Below are 22,397 nucleotides of genomic sequence, written 5' to 3' on the forward strand. Positions count from 1 at the left end.
TCTTGTGGTAGAGAGATAGAGAGAGATAGAGAGAGAGAGAGATGAGAGAGAGAGAGAGATTATGAGAGAGAAGAGAGAGGAGAGAGAAGAGAGTTGTCCTCACAGTATTTAAAAGAGAGAATGGAATTATTATTGTATTTAAAATACTCAGATATGAATTTTGTACTTACAGTTAATAAGTATTATTATTGGAAAATATTAATGATAAACTTATTACATACATGTCCATGAAAATGATCTCATCTCAGTAGAGAGAGAGAGAGAGCGAGAGAGAGAGAGAGAGAGAGAGAGAGAGAGAGATTTGAGAGAGAGAGAGAGAGAGAGAGAGAGAGAGAGAGAATTACATAAAACCATTAAATTCGTTGACCTATTGTATGGCATTAAGCTCCGAGTGTCACTCGAGTTGAGTTAGGGAAATTGATACAGAAAAAGACAAAGGGAAGAATTTTCTTTGAAATTAGTTATCGTATTATTACTACTTCTATTATTATTATTATTATTCATTATATTATTATTATTATTATTTGAAAATATAATAAACACATGCATCTACCATAAAAATTCTCTCATCTCAGTAAGAAAGAGGAATTATCCTTACAAGTGAAATGGAAAGGTCATTTTCATCTCTTTAAAATACGACCATTATGAATTTTGTAATTAAAGTTTTATTGTTATTATTATTATTATTATATTATTATTATTAAATAACTGAAATTATCAATAAACATTTTACATACTAGTACCATAAAAATTCTTTCATCTCGGTAAAAGAGAGAGAGAGAGAGAGAGAGAGTGTGTTTATCTCTCTCTGTTCTCTCAAAAAATACTTATAAGCTTCCAGCGAAAGAGAGGGATTGAGTTACCACAATGACACATTATTATCTTGTGTGGCAAAAGAGAGAGAGAGAGAGAGAGAGTAGAGTAGAGAGGAGAGACGGAGAGAGAGAGAGGAGAGAGAGAGAGAGAGAGAGAGAGAGAGAGAGAGAGAGAGTTAACCTTAATTAAAAGTGACATGGATAGATTAGTACGTATTGTATTTCTTTAAAATACTATCACATATGAATTTTGTAATTACAGTTATTATTATTATTATTATTATTATTATTATTATTATTTTTATTTGAAAGTATTAAAAACAAATAGTACAAGTACATAAAAAATCTCGAGTCTCAGTAAATGAGAGAGAGAGAGAGAGAGAGAGAGAGAGAGAGAGAGAGAGAGAGAGAGAGAGAGAGAGAGAGAGATTTCGAGAGAAAATTTCAGGACACGTCATTGCAACACTGCAGCTCTTCCCCCAACTCTTTCCCCAACTCTTCCCCCAACTCTTCCCCCTCGGGCTGTCACAGAACTTGATATATCTGAGTTTTAGTACCTGCATCTGAGGAAAAGGTTACAGAGAAGACTGGGATTTCCTTCATTCTTCCATAATTTTTTAAATATAAGCTAAAATCTTACTAATTCACTATGGTATTTTCTTTATTGAATTGATATTATTGCTGTATAAATTAATATTAATATTTGAAAATAGTAAATCATTTCTTTATCATACAAAAAAACATACATCTTTGTAGTAGAGAGAGAGAGAGAGAGAGAGAGAGAGAGAGAGAGAGAGAGAGAGAGAGAGAGAGAGAGAATTATTATTTTTATGGAGATACCGAGTTTACTGACAGCTATAATGAAACATTGTAATGTAATATTAAAACAGAAGAAGAATTCTAAAAAATACATATGTATTTGTTGGCTTCATGATCGCAGTCTGATTAATTTTATATTTTATGAAATGTATTTAGTCATGAAAATAAACATCAAAATACACTAATTAGTGATTATTTTCATCAGAAAATACAGAGAGAGAGAGAGAGAGAGAGAGAGAGAGAGAGAGAGAGAGAGAGAGAGAGAGAGAGAAACTGTGCTAAACTATAAAGGATTCTTATCATAGTTTGTGTTTTTTAAAAGCGTTGTAAACTCGGAGCGTCGGAAGCGTCAGCGTCGTAACCTCGGAACAAGCGTCGTAACCCAGGGCGGATTTTTCAATTAATATTTAAGAAAAAGCGTCGTAACCTCGGAACGTCGTAAGCCGGACCCGTCGTAACCCGGGGACCGCCTGTATACATAATTATTAAAGCAATTTTATCATTATTGCATTACTATGACAACTAGAATTCATGGAAACAGTTTATAATAATGGAACGGCGTATGTGTGAAGCCTCCACTAATGTGGCAACGATGATTTTGCCATTCTTAGCATGCAAACATTAAAGGTTACATTTATTTCTGGCATACGATTATTAAAGAAATTCAAAATACTAATAAAGACTGAAATCAATGAAAAGTGCTAGCAAAAACAAAAATGCAAAAAAAAAAAAAACGTAGTCGTTCCTCTATGCACTTTTCCGTATTCGTTCCTCTATGGTTTTCGGCAGCCAGATGTACGAAAACGTTAGAAACATTTGATTTTTATACTACTTTAGAAATATCTGTAATTTTTTCGGGGTAATTGGTTGCAAAAAAAGGGATAATATACATGAATTAAATCAAAATTTTTAAATAACAAAGTAAATTTAAACTAAATAACGAGTAAAGTAAACAGTTTAGGGAATAAAACTTTGCAGTTTCGTCGTCTGTCGTCGTCTGCTGTTCGTAATTGTGTTTATGGCGCGCGCGCTTAGAAACCAGGAACAGCAACGGGTTTAAAGTGCAATGTGGAGTGAACTGAGACCAAAATGTGTATAATAACAATCAAATAAGCACTGTGGAGTTTCAGTTGTGATGGCAGTAAGGATAAAAATACCAACCGCCGATTACCAAGGTAAGAATGAAACTTCAGTACAAACCATAACCCGGGAATAACAAGTTTCATACTTTCACTAATATAGGCAACAAAATGTTGTTTTATTGTGCTGATTACAACTGCAATCTTGAGTAAGATCAATAAACGTTACATATATACGCTAACATTGTTCAAATGAGTGCTGGGAAGACTGGGGAAAGATGGTGGCCGTCACTGATGAGAACCGTCCATGCAAAACGTAGCCGCCATATAGGATTTCAAAACTGCCTTGAAAACATATTTTACGAAGAGCTCACATGCTTATTTTAGTTCATATGGGGCTTTCATATATCACATTATGTTGACGAAACTTCAGTCTTTTAAATGGTATGCTTAGAGTTGCAATTGTATTCTTGTTTCACCAATTAAATATAGAGTGAATAAGACCCGTCCACCGTGATGAGGGTTGGCCTGCCGTGATATTCTACCCTACAGCTGAAATGCATGGAAATTATTATTCTTCAGAAGATAAACCCTATCCACTGCCATTGACCTGAAATTCAAGCTTCCAATGAATATTATGGTGTTCATTTAAAAGAAGCAACAGAAGGGAAAATAAGAAATTACTACAGAATGTGACCGGTTATTAAAATCTACAAAAAAGGTTAAAAAATAAATTAACAAAATAGTAAACAAACAGATAATAGTGCAAATAAATTACTGAAATACAAACATAATTGTTTGGGGGTGACAGGTAAGGCACTGCATCCTAGCTTGAAATTTTGAGGTTCAACGATAACCAATCGGAAATCCTGTTCATCAATTAGGCTAAGCTTGGAATTGAACTGGTATTATTACAGTATTACTAAAACTATGGCTAAGCTATGTTATAGTTGTGGTGATTCTAGATACGAGAATAAAAATAGCCAAGGCTACTGTATAAACTACCTAGGTATACCTATAGTACTAGTAGTAGCTTAGATACCGAACAAAACTTACTTTTGTTGAAGCCGCTACCCGTAGCTTAAAAAGTCCTTTTTGTACAATATTTCATTTTAGATAGGTCGCCTTCACATCCTCATTAGAACTATAATACATTATTGACCATCTCTGCACCTGAATAAACAGCGTAGGTAATTTGCTATAAAAACCGTCTTAATTTAACTACTACGATTCCGCGGAGAAGGAACAGCTGTCACTTCAAAGTTTTGTTTTGATTCATAGGAATGTTTGTCAAAATAAATACATTTACTCTTTTAATTATTTATTGTCATAATGATAAATCGCCTTGAATATCTAACCTTATAATTTTTTTTATACTTTATTAAATGCAAAATTGAAGAAAAATTTCTGTTCTGACAAAAATACTAATAAGAGGATCATTCCGTCAATTCTTAAAACTTAATATTTCATGGATTATTTGATATAGAAATATAGTAAATAATTATTTTAACGTAAATCAAACCATATATTTGAAAACTATTTCCTCATTAGTTTAGAAAAAATACGAAAGACTTCTAGCTTTAATATTTAATATCTATCAGATGCCGCTACCAATTGTTGCCATGGAAACGCAGTAAGCAATCCCACACGAGTTTTGGGAATGGATATTTACAGTCTCACACTTTTCATTAATTACAAAATTATCAACGACAATAACCATGACAGCGAGGATAGCTTACTGCTCGGATATGGAAAAATCCGTTTTAGCGAACAATTTCGAAAAAAGAGGCTGGATACAAGTAAACCCCGACGATGAATGGAACTTTTACTGGTAAGAGATGCCATCGGTAACACAAAATTTTATGTTCGTGACTTGATTAGTTGTACTGTATAAATATTTAATACATTTATTTAATATTTAAGTACTGGCGTTCATACACACACACACACACACACTGCAGCCCGGTAGAACAATTTATTTCTATAGCTTAATGTTTAAATCATACACACACGTGTATACACAAACACACGCATATATCTTGACCAAGAAATAGAATACATAAAAAAGATAGGAAATTATCTCTGCTACCCACCTCATAATTGATTTATGTTATCAAAAGACTCACAAAAAGTTTTATAGTGTTGCTAGTAATGAAAAAGAAACCCCTAAAAATGTACTTAGCTTGCCTTATTTTCGTGGATTTGAAACCATAAAATCAATATTTAAATCATTTAATGTTAATGTAGTGTTCTCTTATAACAATACCATTAAAGATATGCTAATTAAGAATAGTCCCGTAACAAATAACAACACCATTTACAAAATTCCTTGTAAGGATTGCCCATCTTTTTACGTCGGTCAGTCAAGTAAAAATGTATGTGTACATATTAAGCAGCATATGTATTCAGTTAGAACAGCCCAGACTTCAAATGCACTGTTTATCCATCTGAGCGAAAAATCTAATTGTATAAATTTGGGTGATACCTCTGTAATTGCTAGGTCTAATGATTATGTCTCAAGAAATTTACTGGAATCAGCAATTATACAGATCACTAATAAAAACAATCTAAATCTTAGTCTGGGATTGTACCATTTGGACCCATATATTTGTAAAATGTTTATGAAGGACCTTAAAATAAATGAACTACTAATTAATTAGTCCCACATGTTTATAGTTATTATCTCTCTCTCTCTCTCTCTCTCTCTCTCTCTCTCTCTCTCTCTCTCTCTCTCTCTCTCTCTCTCTCTCTCTTTTGCTATATTCCTATCCTATTTTCGTCTTTTCACTCATTTTATGGAACAATTTTGTAAATTGCATGGTAATAAGTCGGATATGCCTCCTTGTTTTTTAAAAATATATTGTTTTTTGGATGAATCATCTGTTAACCACGTGTGCTCCTCCAAGGTGTGGCTGCCTAAAAATCGCTAATCTTGCCCTCAGGCGTTTCCTCGTTTCTGTAGAGTGAAATCGACTTTATTGCTAATCTTGCAGTGTCAGTTTGGATATTAAGCCTACTTTTACTATGTTTTTGCTTTGTATGATCAGTTGTGCCTAAGAATAGGGTCGTACTAGACCGAAAGTTCTTGGCTCTCTCGCCTTTCATTTTTCCTCCATGGCAAAAAACCTTTATTTATACATAGCATCACGTTTTATATACTTCGTGATCAAGTTATTCATATATATATATATATATATATATATATATATATATATATATATATCTATATATATATATATATATAGATATGCGTGTGTGTGTGATTAGGAACATAAAACATTAAGATTGAGAAATAAATTGTTCTTCTGGGCTGCAGCGTAACTTCAAAATGAAGTAGACCAAAATCATATATTTCTCTGCCATTAACCTTGACATTCTGCATCGACGTAAATTAAAAATGAAGGGATTATGGTTTTAAATTCTGATATAACGTCAACGGCAATGACTATAAAGTAAGTTTCGGCTATCAACCATCTTTATAACTATTTTGAGTATTTTGACTTTCATCTTTTTTTGTATACCAACTGTTATCGTGAATGAGTGACAGGTATTGGCATGTTGATCATAGGTAATGGAATAAACACATTCCTGTTCGTTTACATTAAAAGGTCAGTTTGTGGCCAGCTGTTGTTCAGAATTCGGATATCTCAACAGTATATACTCTTGTAAAGTGTCACCATCATCATTATCTCGTGTTTGTTTTTAGTGAAGGGCCATTCTATCGGCTCTCATTCGGCCCATCAGGATGGTCCCGTTTTGTTTGTCAATTATTTGTTAGAATGTTCTTGAACATCTTTCCTCTTTTCCGTCAAACTAGTGTTGAATAGATTTCCTACTGTTTCCTCAAATACCATCAAGGTTTTTGCATTTTCTTTGTTCTTAGGGGCAACTTATTGAACAGCCATTGTGTCGCGCGCTCAGAAATCAGTTTCACAGCATCTCTGTTGCATCTTTGCTCCATTACTATGCATTCCTCATTACATATTTCTAAATGCAATGACACTTGTTGTGTGGGCACGTGCATATTACAGGTACTACAGTATACGAAAGACTAGAATTATATATATAAAAAATTTTAAAGTAAAATAAACAAAGTGCGATCCGACCTCCAGCTTCCTTGGGCCGCGTACAAGATTTTCCCCTCACACATAAGTGTTAACAACTAAAACGTGCTAAAATCTACAGTCAAATAGAGTCTTGTTTCACGAACGAAAATTAAAATAAATACGCTATATTTTATATATTTATATTTTACATTTTCATTCTAATAAATAAATCATAAATGTCCTATCCTAAAATTTATGTATCTTTAACTCAATGCGAAACATCTTTTCAGAACTTTTTAGGCTCTTAAATAGACCTTACCTAACCCCCAACAAGAACAACAGCAACAATAACAACAACAACAATGCTGTAGGCTTACTCCCCGATTAAGCAAAAAACATAAAAAATATCCTCGAAAAGCGGAATGATATTTATAATTAGCTAACACGTATGTGTACAAGATTTCTAGATTCGCCACTGAACCCCGCCCACTCCGATCGCATCGCTACGATGAAATCGAACGGGAGTGTCCGGAAGACTATTTAATAGACATACTTGAACTTTCGTTTATCCATGGCTTAGGCCAACTCTTCCAGCTGCTGTTCAGTAACACGAAGAATACTGATGATCATGGGAGTAAAAATTCCACACTGGATCTAATAATGATAATAAAACAACTCTTGAATGGGTAAAGATATCTCGACCTGTCTGGCCTAAAATTCAACTCAAATCACATTAATAACTAATTACAAAGATTCTCGTTAGAGGTTTTTCCAGAATTTTCTTCGAAACTGCGAAAGTTATGCAAGGTCAAAATTTGAACGAGACTCAAACTTAGTAAGATTACAGCAACAATACAACTTTATATTATAACAATGTTATCAATGACCGTTATCAACGATCGACACTTCCATGAATAGCACTACAGATGTACAGGATCTCAAAGCTCATGAATTTAAACTATACTGGCAAGCAAATGATGATGCACCAGTTAGTAAAAGGTAGCGTAGGAGAAAAGATGGTTTCATTTAAATGTTTGTAGATGGCTTGTTATGAGGAGAGAATGGAGATCGATAGGCGCACATAACTAAAATTCGGTGAAAGGACGATAAAAATACATAGAAAGTACTGGGCAAATGGAATGAAAAATGTACTGAAAATAACCAAGAATGGTGCGGTGTATATGAAGTAACTGGGACTGTTGGAGATTTCTGTATTTATGGTTCATCCACGATGTCGCAACTGAAGGATAAAGGTGACAGTGATCTTTGGCTGGTCTTTGCTCGGGAAGGGGATTGATAGTGGAAAAAAGTTAATTAATTATTAAAAATAAGCACTATCAGCATGCACACTAGGACATCCATTAGGGATCACAACTCGTCGATAAATGTTTGTAATACGAAAGAAGTAAAACCACACCGTGAATATAGTTAGCTTTTGTTAAAGCGTTCTCAAGCAACGCGTCAGCGCAGCTGTGATGGCTTCGTGCAGTTTACAGTGACTAGTACGAAGGACTATACTCTGTTTTTTTTCCATCTGTCCATCCGTCTGTGGTGTTTGCGCATGGTAACACTGCTTCCCGAACTTTAAATAATTATTTAAATTATTTAAGCACTTTTCAGTTGCAAATGTACACCCAGATATCCTTTTATTTACCTAAAACTTACACATATTGTAACTATTTAAAGCCCTGGACGCAGTGTTACCATGCGCGACCACCACAGGCTGATGGACAGATAAAAAAAAAAAAAACAGAGTATAGTTGAAACCAGTTTGAGAATTAACAAAACGGTAACTGGGTTTATAGTAGTTAGAATACACTCTCATAGTTACATATGAAAAGGTGATACGCTATGCAGTGGTCACAAAATATGTATAAAAACTAGGTGTGATCCAGCCTCCCGCTTACTCGGGACACGTGCAAGATTTTACCCTCACGCAAAAGTTGTAAAAATTTTATTCCTAACTTTTAACGTAAATTAAAATGTGCTAAAATCTATGGTAAAAAAGAGCCCTGTTTCACCAACGAAAATTAAGAAAAATATGCTATACGTAATTTGTTAGAAATCATTTTTTCAGTACTGTTTAACATGCACATTATTTTATTTTTTACATTTTCATTCTAATAAATAGAGAATAAATATCATAACCTAAAACTCCTGTATCTTTAACTCAGCAAAACATCTTTTTCAGACCTTTTTAAGCTCTTCCATAGACCTTTCCTAACAACCTCCCCCCCAACAACAACAAAGTAGTTTGTAGGCTTACTCCCCGAATAAGCGAAAAGTGTTGCTGTTGAGTAAAATTGGTAAACAAACCCTCACATGGATGGTTAGACCTTTCCCTTCGAACTAGAACACAATTGGTGATAAGTAACTCAAGATTTACACAACTGTATCAAGTACTCTACTGAAATTTTATGGAACTGAGAAAGCCGTCCCTTTGTTATTAGCATGTTCCCCGAAACGGGTTAGAGGCCAAATACAAAAGCTCAATTTGACTTACATAAGAAACATCAGCCTATTATCCAGAGGCCACATGTATTCCTGCCTCCTTAAATCAGTTCAGCAACTTTCCCACACGCAAGGTCATTGTTGCTATGAAGAAAAAGTGATACCAAAAACAAACACAAGACGAATTTGATCAGGAATGTGGTTTACCTTGGAAAAAAAATAGTCTCCCGTTTATTGTGACTCATATCCGGACACTAAAGTCGTCCAGAAAATAAGAAAGAGGCCGCTTGATCAACTGAGGGTATAAAAGAAGCAGTCACTGTGACTTTGCGTTTCCAAAGAGAATGAAAAAAAAAGTACGGAATTGCCGGGAATGTACAGATGTCCAGCCCACAGAGCTCATGCACGCAGATGTAGGTTACTCGGAGCTGACCCTTGACAATTCAGCCAAATTACCAATTTCCTCTCGCTTGTTTAGGTATAATACACCGCCATTTTCCCGTCAGATTACTTCATCATTTGAACCATGACCATGGGCCTATTTTCCTCCTTCACTTCACTCTTTATTTACTTCATTTTACGTAAAGACACGGATACTACAAGACGCCAGTGACCTATTCCTACGTATGAAGTTTTTCTTTTTTTTAGCTAAATAAATACCAATAATTAGATCACTAACTGAAGCGTAATTAGGTAAAGAATAATTTTTTATCTTTTCAGGGCTGGAGCACAAACGTGTAGATCTCTTTTCAGCGTGGACAGTGGTTATCGTATGAATGACAATCAGTAAGTAAAGATGGAACCATACTATTCTCTCTCTCTCTCTCTCTCTCTCTCTCTCTCTCTCTCTCTCTCTCTCTCTCTCTTCTCCCCTCCCCCCCGTCTCTCTCCTCCCCTCTCCCTCTCATATGTATATTTATATTGCATTTATGAATATACCTACATATGCGCAATAACCAATTGGTCAGCTTATGGTTCTGTTCTTTTTCAACTGAACATGAAGTCAACACCCATTTCATAGATGGACATTTGTTATAATATCAAGTAATGCAGAATAATGCCAATCTCGCCTGCACTTGCAATGGCTGGTAAGAGTAGGTTGATTTTGTACGCACTGCTGCAGGATTATTCAACATGACTGTAGGGGCGATTTAAATGGCTTCCGGTCGTTTCTCTGTGTCTGGTCACGGGATGATTCACAGTCCGCTTTGCTATATACATAAGCCTAGTGGGAAATTCAGCGCCGCTAGGTCTTATAGTACAACCCAATAAACTACATAATACATATTATGAGGGCATAGTACGTAGAAGATTCGATGATGTCCTTTTAAGAAACTCGACAGCTTCCATAAGCATACTGAATTATTTCAATTTAGCACAAAAGAGGGAATACCAAAATACGAATATTTTTAGTTCGTCGTGTTATAGCCCTTAGGAAAAGAAATAGACATCCCTTATAAACAAACAAACAAACACATATACATATATATATATGTATGTATATATAATATATATATATATATATATATATATATATATATATATATATATATAGTATATATACATATAAATGTGTGTATACGAGAGATGGCTATAATTTTTCGTAAAGACTTTGAATGTGTTATTTTTCACTTAAAATTTCATTACACAACTACGCTAGCTTATTAGTTAAAATTATGCTTGAGTAATTCTTACAAACTCCTCTACAAGGCTTTATCCTTAAACAAAGGAACAATCATTCCGTTTAGCCTTCTTTTGGAACCTTTCCTCATTAAGACATACCTTACCTGGAATACCACTTAAGTCGCGTCTCACCATAGTATCGTATTATTCCCCTTGTAGTTGCTTGGGGCTTCCATCAGTCTTTGTGTCTTTCCACTTAATTGTTTTCCTTGTCTCTTGAACAGCCACTTGTATATATTATTATATATATATATATATATATATATATATATATATATATATATATATATATATATATATATATATATATAATGTACTTATGTGTATGAGTAATGCCTGTATGTTTACGTACATAATTATGTCTGTTTGATTTATGTATAAGTACTATTTTATGTTGATATTCTCACACCTTTAAATTTCTTAAAGTTATTAGTAACTTATGCATAATGATTCTTGTCTCTTAGAAACTTTTGTAGCATATAGTTCTTCTGATATAGACTGGTTTAAAAAGTAAGAATTAAAATTTACCCATTCCTGGAAATCAGTATTATTACCAGTGTTACCACAAATGACAGTAAGGCTAGGAATAATGTTTTTTATCGCTTTTATTCGAAATAAGGTTACAAAGAAGGACATGACTAATAAGTATTAAAATATGATAATCAGGCTAAGGGTAAACACGAAAGTCGGCATAATGTACTTAGTTTATTATCATCACTAGAAGTGCAACGCCATTCTAGTCAGTAAGGAACTGAACATTTAGATAAGCATTAAACAATAACTAAGCAACTCAAGCTTCGGTGATTCAGCAACCAATATCCCTTATGGCCTTCGCCCTCGCCCTCACGGAGGACGAGTAGCCCTGGATGTTAGTGACTAACTGGAGGACCAGACAACGCCCCATCGCACGTGTGGACCCACAGATTGAAGTTAATTGTCCCGTCTAACTGCTCTCACTCCCTACGTGCAGAATTAAATACTACCAAATGGCGCCTTGCTTTTAATCTTTAACATACTTTGTTTCGGTGAAGGATATTCAATAATTAAATACATGTACCACTAAAAACTTTATCATCAATATTCTCCTATCTGTAGTAAAGGATATTCAATAATTAAATTCGTGTACCACCAAAAACTTTATCAATAATATCCTCCTATCTGTAGTAGAGTGTTAGCTTGCAAAACCCACTAGGTTATCTGATGGCGCTTTAAAAGCATCCAAAACAGTTTCCTCTCCCTTGCATACTATGCAATCTTCTATCACTTTGTGGATCTATGTATAAAGTATATTTGTAAGTAACGTTTGATGGTCATAAGCGTACATGAGCATGTACAAATCATATATATATATATATATATATAATTAGTATATATATATATATATATATATATATATATCTATATATGTCTATATATTATATATATAATATATAGTATATATCTATACTATTATACTTATTACAACATATAATATATGTATATATATATATATATATATATATATATATATATATTACCTTTTTGAATTAGATCCTAAACGAGGATCCACTCAAAGAAAGGAACGAGTAATAGGGAACAGGTAGAAAACTGACATTCGACGCCCTCACACGAGAGGCAACATGCAATGCTGTGTTCTGGTCGGTTAACGAAAAGATTCACGACTAAAATGTCACAGATTAAGTGCGAAAACTGCCACAGTTCTTTCTATGTAGTGAAGAAGATCCAAACACCCGCATTAGTATCTGAAATGTTGTAATTATCATACACATTTACATAAGATAAATATTTATATATGAATGAACGGAGTTGACGTCCCTGTAATAAAACTGTCTACGGCACACCAGCATTTATTCGGTATACTTTTTTCTCTTCAAGGATGATTAACCATTTCCCAACGCACTACGAACTGACTCGTAAGGATCTGATGGTGAAGAATGTCAAAAGATACCGGAGGGAGCTTGAGAGAGAAGGTTCGCCATTGGCTGCCAGAGATCAGACAGGTGCGTCTGCTGACGTTGTTGTCAGATCGTTAACCATTTTTATCAATTTGCAAAGGTCCCTTTATCCCATCAAAGCGAAAGAGCCAAAACAACGCTTGGTCATTTTCGTATCATCTAAATTTTTATTGTTTTCATATTCTTTATTTGCTAACGTGACCAATAAGAGCAATTCAGTTCTCGATAGTCTTGCATATCAGCTGCCTATGGACGCGTCCATATTACAGCAAAATACGTCATCAGCACACATCTGCAACTTATCGCATATATCAGACGCAGGCTGAAAACAATTCACTGACCCGACGTGGAGAAATGCCCCCTTGGCAAATGTTGGATTATCGTAGGAGGCACTTGCTAGGACTACGAATAAGTTATTGACTTGTATTCAATATTCAACCTGTCTGCGATGTGTGTGTGATAACTTGGGGACGTATACTTATGACATATTTTGCTGTAGTGTGGACTCAGCCTAACAGATGCCTGCTTCCATACTCCCGAAGTCGTCTAATATCTTTTCACCTGTAGCCACTCATTAGTTACCAACTTGGTTTTGATTTGTGCACCTCTTCCACTCACATTAACCTTTCAGATAGAAAAATCAATTCTTTCCACGTTTATTTTCTAGGTCGATATATTCACCTGGACTTTCTCCCCACGACTTTTATGCTGCCAGCAGATTACAATCTTTTCGTCGAGGAATTTCGAAGGAACCCAAACACTACGTGGATCTTAAAACCTGCCAGTCGGTCTCAGGGAGTAGGTGAGAACATGCATAGAAATTACCTGACAATACCCAGTGACAGTTCCATTACTGGTTGGTAATAATCAACTTCTAGTTTTAAACAATTTTAAGCACAAATGGCTGCTCATTTCCTTTATATGTTTTCCCCTCTCTTCTCTCTCTCTTTCTCCTATCCTGACTGCTACTAACTATAGTTGACTGACCACCACAAACACTGCTGCACACACTGACCTCAAAGGTTCAGTTCCAGCCTCCAAAACTACCAGTGTGAATCTTATTATATTTATTCGATACCTAGTCAATGCTTACCAAAACAGAGGAGGAAAAATCCCTCTAAACTGAATACTGCCAAGTAAAATCTGAAAGCAACTAAACCTCGAATTTGAACCTCTAGCCACACTCCATCTCCCGAGAAACTTTCAGGAAACTAAAAGTCATCATCCACAGGTTGAGATTTAGGTGCCTCAATAAAATAGGAGATGATAAGAATAACCCACAGAGTTTGTCAACAGTGTGAGCAAAGTGTGGGTAACTTCCTAAGTAGGTTACCCACAGTTCCGTCCACAAACTCTCTCTTGCTCTCTAAAGCAAAGATATACGCTGACCCACATCTCACTCTAGCAATACTAGTTAACACATCTTTGCAAAAACAAACGCGATAGCCGACATTCTTCTCTACCCCCCCCCCCCACCATACCCCCCTACCATCCCGCCTTCGATACCGACCTTGGACAAGAAAGAACTTACTGCAATAAAATTCACTCACAAATGAGCGTCTCCCTATTTCTCACTACAAACACTTTCCCCATCGCTTCCTACAACTGCAGGCCTGCACCGGGGAGCGGAGGGGACGGGACCCCCCCAAATTTCTGGAGGTCCATATTTTCTGTGACTATCCTTTTCATTGAACTGTACTTACAAAGTAATAGGTAATTATTGTTTTTCGTTAAGTCACAACATAACAAATAAAGTAATATGCATGTCATTGTTGACATAATAAATGAATCAATCAATAAAACTGAAGAAATATTTTTGAATTTCAGTGCAAACTTTCGCCATTATAAGTAAAATTCTGTTAACCAAAGTCAGTACTTTGCATAACATCTAATCGGGTAGAAGGGCATAGACCGCACACCCAATTTTTCTTCTTATATGACTGAAATAACAATTTCAAGTATTTCATCTCGTATATACCTATATATGCAATGACATCTATAGAAGAAAAGGTCCAGTTTTTGGAAGAATGAACCCCCCACCCCCCAATAAAAAAAAAAAAAAAAACTGTGGGTACGGGCCTGAACTAAGAGCAAAACTCTCTCTTTCTCTTAACCTCCAGTTTAAGCTACCCCACTGAGCCTGGAGGAATATGTTAATTCAAGCATCATATACTTTCTCTGTCACCAAAGCTCTCCTTTTTCTAACTGGAATATGTATGACTACACCAAGACGCGCTGCTGTCGCACTTTCTCTTCAGCTGACGTCACTACCAAAAGATTTAACAGGAGCTACAGGACTACCCATATTCCTCTCTGTTAACTAAAAGTAACATGTTTTCTCAAAGGTAAAACTACATAGGTTGCTCACGAGAGAGAGAGAGAGAGAGAGAGAGAGAGAGAGAAGAGAGAGAGAGAGAGCGCTAAGTAAAAAAAAAAAAAAAAAAAAAAAAAAAACTAGCTAGAACCGTAACATATTATTTCAGAAACTTGACATCTTTGTCGGTCTTGTAATTGAAAATCGAATGTGGTCAGGTCAGACGATTAAATTGGTGATGCAAAAAGTTGGACAGCTATTGATAAGGGAGAAAGTCTTTTCCTCTCTAATTAACTTACGAATACATCTAGAAGGATTAAACGTGACTGGAAAATCAACTTTTGCCTCTAAGAAAAAATGGTTTTTGCCACGTGGCTTTTCTCTGAAATGTAACAAGTAATACTGAAAATTTGACACTATGCAATGGCGAAATAGCCAGTTCTGATGTTCTACAGCCAGTACTGCATATTATACGATTCTATTAGTGGTTGTCGGGTTTTGCCCGGCACATTACAGTGTGACAACTTTATAAGCAATGTTCTCAAACCCTGGCCTGCGTCATAGCCTCGGGTCTATGACCTTCACAGAGGTCTTGGGATTGAGTCTACTTGCTTCAGAGTACAAAACTCATTCTTATTCTTTATATATATGTATTTCACAAATTAGATATTTATTAATTCACTGCAGCTATTCAGTTTATTGTTTATATATACAAATGCTCATACTGGTATACAACTAGTATACGCCTTCACCCACAAACATACGCACACACATTTACTTACACATGCATGATATATATATATATATATATATATATATATATATATATATATATATATATATATGTGTGTGTGTGTGTGTGTGTGTGTGTGTGTGTGTGTGTGTGTGTGTGCCCTCTTTCATTTTGAATGTTTTTACTTCTTTTCCAAGATTGTGAATTCTGTTCCGTGGAAGCTTGCCATTATGTTAGTTCATCATAGTCTTTTGGTTTATTTTAATAATAATAATAATAATAATAATAATAATAATAATAATAATAATAACTTACAGGAACAACAAGCAGCCAACGCTTGGCGGTACCATCCTCATATCTCTAATACGAGACTCTTGTGATTATATTATCAGGCTTATGAAGCCTCTCCTTCTTTGATTACAGCATTTCAATATACTAACCTCGTTCGTACCTGACAGAAACAAGCACGAGGAGGACGGGAAAAAGACTGGGGAATTACCACAAGGAAGATACATACTAATCCTTCTTCTTCTTTTTTTTAACGAAGTCAGTTGTAACAGTGTGACATGCATATTCACAAACGAATGACCAGTTCAGGAGTTTTTAATAAATATTTTCTATTATTTTCACATCTAGGCCTTGTCTTCTTTGGATAATTGCTTTGCAACGCATCAGGGTCCTATGCCTTTCCATAGGAATGTGTGTGTTCATTTTGGATAATGATATTGACAAGGCATTTTTATGTAAAGGACGAATGCTTAACATTCCGCCAAAGCATAATATGTAGATATTTATGTTGATGAACAAAACGATCTCACATTTTCGTTTCATTTTCAGGGATCTTCTTGGTGAACAAATTGGCACAAATCAAGAAGTGGTCACGTGACACAAAAAGCTCCTTCAACCCAGCGTTGGTCAAGGATACTTACGTCATCTCTCGTTATATCGAAAATCCTCTGCTCATCGGAGGGAAGAAATTCGACCTGAGAATGTGAGTTAGGTCAGGCTGGGTTAGTTCACTCTTAATATTCGTATGAGTAATGCATTCGATTTTCAATTACAAGACCGATAGAGATGTCAAGTTTCTGAAATATTATGTTACAATTCTAGCGAGTTTCTTCTTTTTACTAAGCTCGCTCTCTCTCTCTCTCTCTCTCTCTCTCTCTCTCTCTCTCTCTCTCTCTCTCTCTCCTCTCTGTCATTGAATGGATTTCTCATGTTCATAAGTAACTTTCTGATGTTCACGATTTGCATTAATGGCAAAAAAATATTCACGTTAGGTGACCACCACGTCAGATAGCTTGCCAATGCAATTGATCCATTGTTGACATATTCATTTCTAGGTACGACTAAAAATTCGTGGTCTGGTTTTCTTTGTTGAAATTATGGACTGTTCACGATTACTGTAACCAAAAGTTATATAAATTTTTACATCAGTCAAAATACCTTGGCAGGTTACTTCGGTTCCGAGAATCATGTACATAAACTGACGGAATTTAATGCATTGCATCCGTAGGTATGTGTTAGTAACTTCTTACAGGCCTTTAAAAGCCTACATGTTTAAGCTGGGTTTCTGCCGATTCTGCACTGTGCGTTACGACACTTCAGGACAGGAACTCGACAACATGTTTGTCCATCTTACCAACGTCTCCATTCAAAAGCACGGAGTTTGTATCGCTCTATACCATGTTTTTAATGAGACTAATACTATTATTTTATGATGAATGTCTTCAGTCACAATTTTACGTCTAGTGTAACTGCTATTTAGTTTACCGGTTTGTATATGTTTTCACCAAAGTGTAGGACCTTAGGACATTTTAAACAGCATTAAGTTACTTGAAGTAATTTTTTTCCATTAAAAAAATACGTTTTAAATTTCATTTTACAGTACAATACATATAAAATATATGTAATTTATGTACAGAATCAACAAAAATATACTTATATTTTTTATAGCTCAATATGCTTCAATTTGCTATGTATATACATAAATAGAGTAACTTTTCTCTTCGTACTAAGCATCATAACAACGAACTATACTTTCCAATAATTGTTGCTTCCCCTACAACGTGCAGGAGGAGTACAACAGCGTACACGGAGGAAAATGGCCGGTCAGAACACTTCGTCTGTACCTCGAGAGCACAAGAGGAAAAGCCAGGACGGACAAACTCTTCTCAGACGTGACCTGGTTGGTGGTTCATTCCCTAAGGGCCGTTGCCCCAATCATGGCCTCCGACAGACACTGCTTCGAGTGCTACGGATATGATATCATCATTGACGACCAGCTCAAGCCCTGGATGATCGAGGTAATCAAACCGGGTTTGAAATCATCAATGCATGACTTAATGGATCTCTATCAAGAAAGAAGGTTGAATTGAACTGAATCGATATAGTAGAATTTAGGCCAAAGGCCAAGCACTAGGACCTACGAGGTCATTCAGCGCGGAAACGGAAATTAAAAGCTTTGAAAGGTGTAACAGTAGGAAAACATCGAATCAAGTGTTAGAAGAGGGTGGAGAGTAAGAGGGAAGAAAGAGAATATGAAAGGAGGTACAGTAAATGGAACAAAAGGGGTTGCAGCTAGGGGTCGAGGGCACGCTGTGAAGAACCTTAAGTAACTTTTTAACCTTTTACTTTACCTACTTTACCTCCGCTCCCGCTTCCTTTCTGCGACCTTATGGTCCATCCTCTCTAAATATTACTTCTTAGTGCAACTGCGGGGTTTTCTCCCAGTTCCATCTTTAGATCCACGTACTTATCTCGTTTATTTTCTCGATCTTCGTATCTTGCTGTCTATCTACTTCACCATGGTCACCTTCAACTCCCTCTTTCCAACTGTCTTAAACACTGAGTGGCCGAAAATGCCTCTGAGTGGCTTGCCAGCCTAAGGTTCACAAAATCATCCTCTCTCTCTCTCTCTCTCTCTCTCTCTCTCTCTCTCTCTCTCTCAGCTGGCGTTATGAAGACTATGGGTTTTTTCGACAAAATCATCACTTCTTGCCGTCAAGGGTCTCCAGCCAAATCGATGTGTATTTTAATCAAAAAGAAAAAGAGACATTATTTCTACTAAAGCCAAGGGAATCAATCGTCAGCAGGTGACGATTCTATTCCTCACCTCAAATCTCTTTTAACAGTTATGTGCTTTTGAAGTGCATTGTTATTATTATTAATAGGGGTTAGTTTTTCCAGACCTCTGAGTCTCAAGTAGACTCTTCTCGGGCTGGTTCTCAGGGATCAATCCTGAGAAGAAGAAGAAGAAGAAGAAGAAGAAGAAGAAGAAGAAGAAGAAGAAGAAGAAGAAGAAATTAGCTTTATTTGAGAAACCTGTCTTATTTAAAAAATTTATGATGTTATTAATTGAAAAATCCCTGCTTTCAGCAAGAATACTTTTCATTTCAGAATTCCGTAGATAAATAGATCTTTGCTGGGTCCAATTTGGGCACTCAACAAGCAAATGCTGTACTGTTATGGGTGTTTGACATCTGTTACATTTCACTGGGTCAGCATGTGGTGTTGACATCAAGTGACCATGTGAGAATCTTGTGTGTCCTATACGGAGCCTTGCTAGGATCACCTCTTTTGATCTTTCCTCCTGTGAGGATGTCCTCCATGCATATACTTCAGTTTTTATGTTTTTAAGTTTATTTGTTGTTGGCACCGAGGCCCATTCTCCTTTCCAATCCTGGTAAATCAATGTTTTAACAGATTTTACCCAGTCTGACACTGGGGCATGTGAAATTGTTGGAGGGATAGTGCAGGCTAATTTGGCAGCCGAGTCTGCATTTTCATTTCCTTTTATTCCCACGTGTGCTGGGATCCAACATATTTCCATTGATATTCCTGATTGGAGGAGTTGATGAATTTTTATTTGAATTTCCTGTACTATTTGGTTTCCTGGTTTATACTGTCTTATTGCATCTATAGCGCAACGTGAGTCACTGAAAATAACAGACACACTTGCTTTTGCCTCAGATATCATATCTAGAGCCATCTGTATGGCTGTGACTTCAGCAGTAAATACTGATGATATTAAAGGTAGGTTTTTTTTTATTAACATATTTTTCGAATATGCAGATGCTCCTACTCCAACATTATTTTTGGAGCCGTCTGTATATACCATAAATTTGTCGCCTTTTCTTCTAATGTGCTCCAAAGCATGTTGGCGGTACATTTCTGTACTTGTCATTTGCCTTTTGAGTAGGTAAGACAGGGAGGTACATATCTTTACTCGATTTAAAATCCATGGTGGTGGCAATTTCATTGGTGGGTGAAAAATTGGATCCATATTATGTAAGTTCATTATGTATCTAGCTCTTTTTGGGAAAGAGCTTTTCTTTTCATTTCAGTGTTCCTTATTTTTTGCCAACAGGTCAATGCCTCACCATCTTTGACATCAACGACTGCCAATGACAGGATTCTGAAGTATAAATTAGTGGACGACATCATTAATATAGTTTTACCTCCAGATGGCGTACCAAAGTAAGGTTTCGGAGAGCTCTGGTTGTTTACAGTGGCTTGGAATATTTCAATTGTTTCTAAGGCTATCAAACTTATTCTAGTTAAACTGCTGATGGCCAAGTTTAGCCTCTTGATGTACTTAGTTGATCATCAATGATGACGAAAAAATATTATGATGATGATGATAATAATGGGAGTATTAGTAGTGGTAATCGTAGCTGTCATAGCACCATGCATGCGTCTAGACTAGAGGCATCATTAGCTATTGTGTACCAAGCACTGTTATATCAGTTTAGGCTATCGATCAGTTATCATATCGCTTAGAACGTTAAGTACCTTTCCCAATAGTTAACTAATGGACTTTTTATTTACTCCCCAGCGTGCACTGGAACAAGATACCAAGCCCCGAAAAACACGGCGACTTCGAACTACTGATCGATGAAGAGCTGTACCAGAACAGCGACTCGTCCTCCCAGAAGGGCCGCCACTCCGACAGGCATTCGGCGCCCCGATGGAAATAGCAGGGGGCCAAGAAGTGTGCGCGCCCCACGTCCACACTTCTGAAGGCACCAGAAAACCCGCAGTCATCCAGTTCGTCGAAAAAAGATCCCAAGTCGCCCCGACAGGTTCCCAGGTCGCAGATGGAGCTAGAGTTCGGCGAGGAGCCGAACCAGAACTCTCCCGGGACATCCGGGTATAATGATAGGTACAGAAAGTGAAGTTTTTGTTCCCAAGAGACTCACTCACTCACTCACTCATTTACTCTCTTGGCGTATCAGGCCTCATTGTGGCCCAGTGCTGCTCCAATCAGACTCTTAGGGTCCGTTATAATTTTCACTAATGGTTTCATTACCGATGGATTTTGGTCGTTTTAGGGGTCACCCACTCGCATACTGACCATAGCTAGTGTTCAGTCAGCAGAGGAAGGGAAAATTCCACAAAGCAAAAAACAGGGAAAGTTATAACTTGAATCTCGAAAGATAGAAATATAAATGAATAAAAGACGGCGACGTGGCAAATTCATGAAGAGTTTTCGTAACACATCTTAAGAAATTATAACGTGTACGTAATAACCGTAAGAGACAGATATCACAAAGAACTTTTAGGATCCAAAAAGAAATCCAAGCATAGAAAAAACCTAATCCAAATGAAAAACAAACTTCATACTTTTTAACCAACAGCTTTTCCCCATTTGACACCAGAAAAAATAGTCACTTATTAACAAAGAAGTTAATTAGTTATTTTTTTTATAATAGCACCGAAATAGTTTCAATTAACAATAGTCACGCATTAACAAGCAAGTTATCTCATTAATTTATCATTAATATAGACATCGAAATCATTTTTATTTTCCTTAGAGCTTCCAGGTACAGTCCCTAATATAGCCGTATAGCATTAGTTTTGGTCTTGCAGCTTCGAAGTCTAGATAATTAATTAGTTACACTGAAATCCCGATTCAATCTCTCGTCAAACTAGTTAAATTAAAAAAAAACAGCCTATTTTACTTCCATTTTTGCAAGTCTCATGAAAACTAGTCTTTCTCGAAAGATAGTCAAGAAGTAGCAAGCCGGTCATAAAATTCGTAGGTCAAAATATTTCTAGGCTCAGAGGATGTAGTTTTCCTCCGAAATATCTTGCTTTTACTCAGACACACATACACACACACACACACACACACACATTATATATATATATACATATATATATATATATATATATATATATATATATATATATATATATATATATATATATCATCGAGCTACAAATGTCCTTTAATATCTAATTCGCTCTACCTCGGGATTGACATTTTTTCATATATGTAAACCGAAGGGGAATTTCTAGTTGATAAATAATTTCGTCCCCTCATGGGTTTGATCCCATGAGGGGACGAAATCATTATCAACTAAAAATTCCCTTTCTGTTTACATATATGAAAAAATGTCAATAAATTCCGAGGTAGAGCGAATTAGATATTAAAGGACATTTGTAGCTCGAATGATATATATATATATATATATATATATATATATATATATATATA

General features: G+C 35.9%; 2 protein-coding genes across 4 annotated transcripts in view; one reads left to right on the forward strand and one right to left on the reverse strand.

Moving 5' to 3' along the window:
• LOC135217963 (intraflagellar transport protein 140 homolog) overlaps positions 1–18,688 on the reverse strand; it is a 109,541-nt gene extending 90,853 nt beyond the window's left edge. For 2 of the 3 annotated variants that reach the window (XM_064254235.1, XM_064254298.1), the window contains exon 1: positions 3,770–3,975. Coding sequence is in view for 1 of the 3 variants with exons in the window: in XM_064254110.1 (XP_064110180.1) it covers positions 18,544–18,581 (38 nt within the window). In the remaining 2 variants the exon portion in view is untranslated. Of the gene's footprint in view, positions 1–3,769; positions 3,976–18,543 lie in introns of those variants that run through there. The other variant, XM_064254110.1, reaches the window with a different exon arrangement.
• On the forward strand, positions 4,366–22,003 carry LOC135218218 (polyglutamylase complex subunit TTLL1-like). The gene is made up of 9 exons (XM_064254410.1): positions 4,366–4,544; positions 9,931–9,996; positions 12,769–12,893; positions 13,516–13,650; positions 16,733–16,886; positions 17,412–17,562; positions 17,971–18,201; positions 20,265–20,374; positions 20,733–22,003. The coding sequence occupies exons 1-9, from the start codon at positions 4,432–4,434 to the stop codon at positions 20,872–20,874; spliced, it is 1,227 nt and encodes a 408-aa protein (XP_064110480.1). The 5' UTR covers positions 4,366–4,431; the 3' UTR covers positions 20,875–22,003.
• Positions 22,004–22,397: the final 394 nt, after the last annotated feature.

The sequence above is a fragment of the Macrobrachium nipponense genome, chromosome 11 (assembly GCF_015104395.2).
Source record: "Macrobrachium nipponense isolate FS-2020 chromosome 11, ASM1510439v2, whole genome shotgun sequence".
In the NCBI taxonomy this organism is placed as follows: Eukaryota; Metazoa; Arthropoda; class Malacostraca; order Decapoda; family Palaemonidae; genus Macrobrachium; species Macrobrachium nipponense.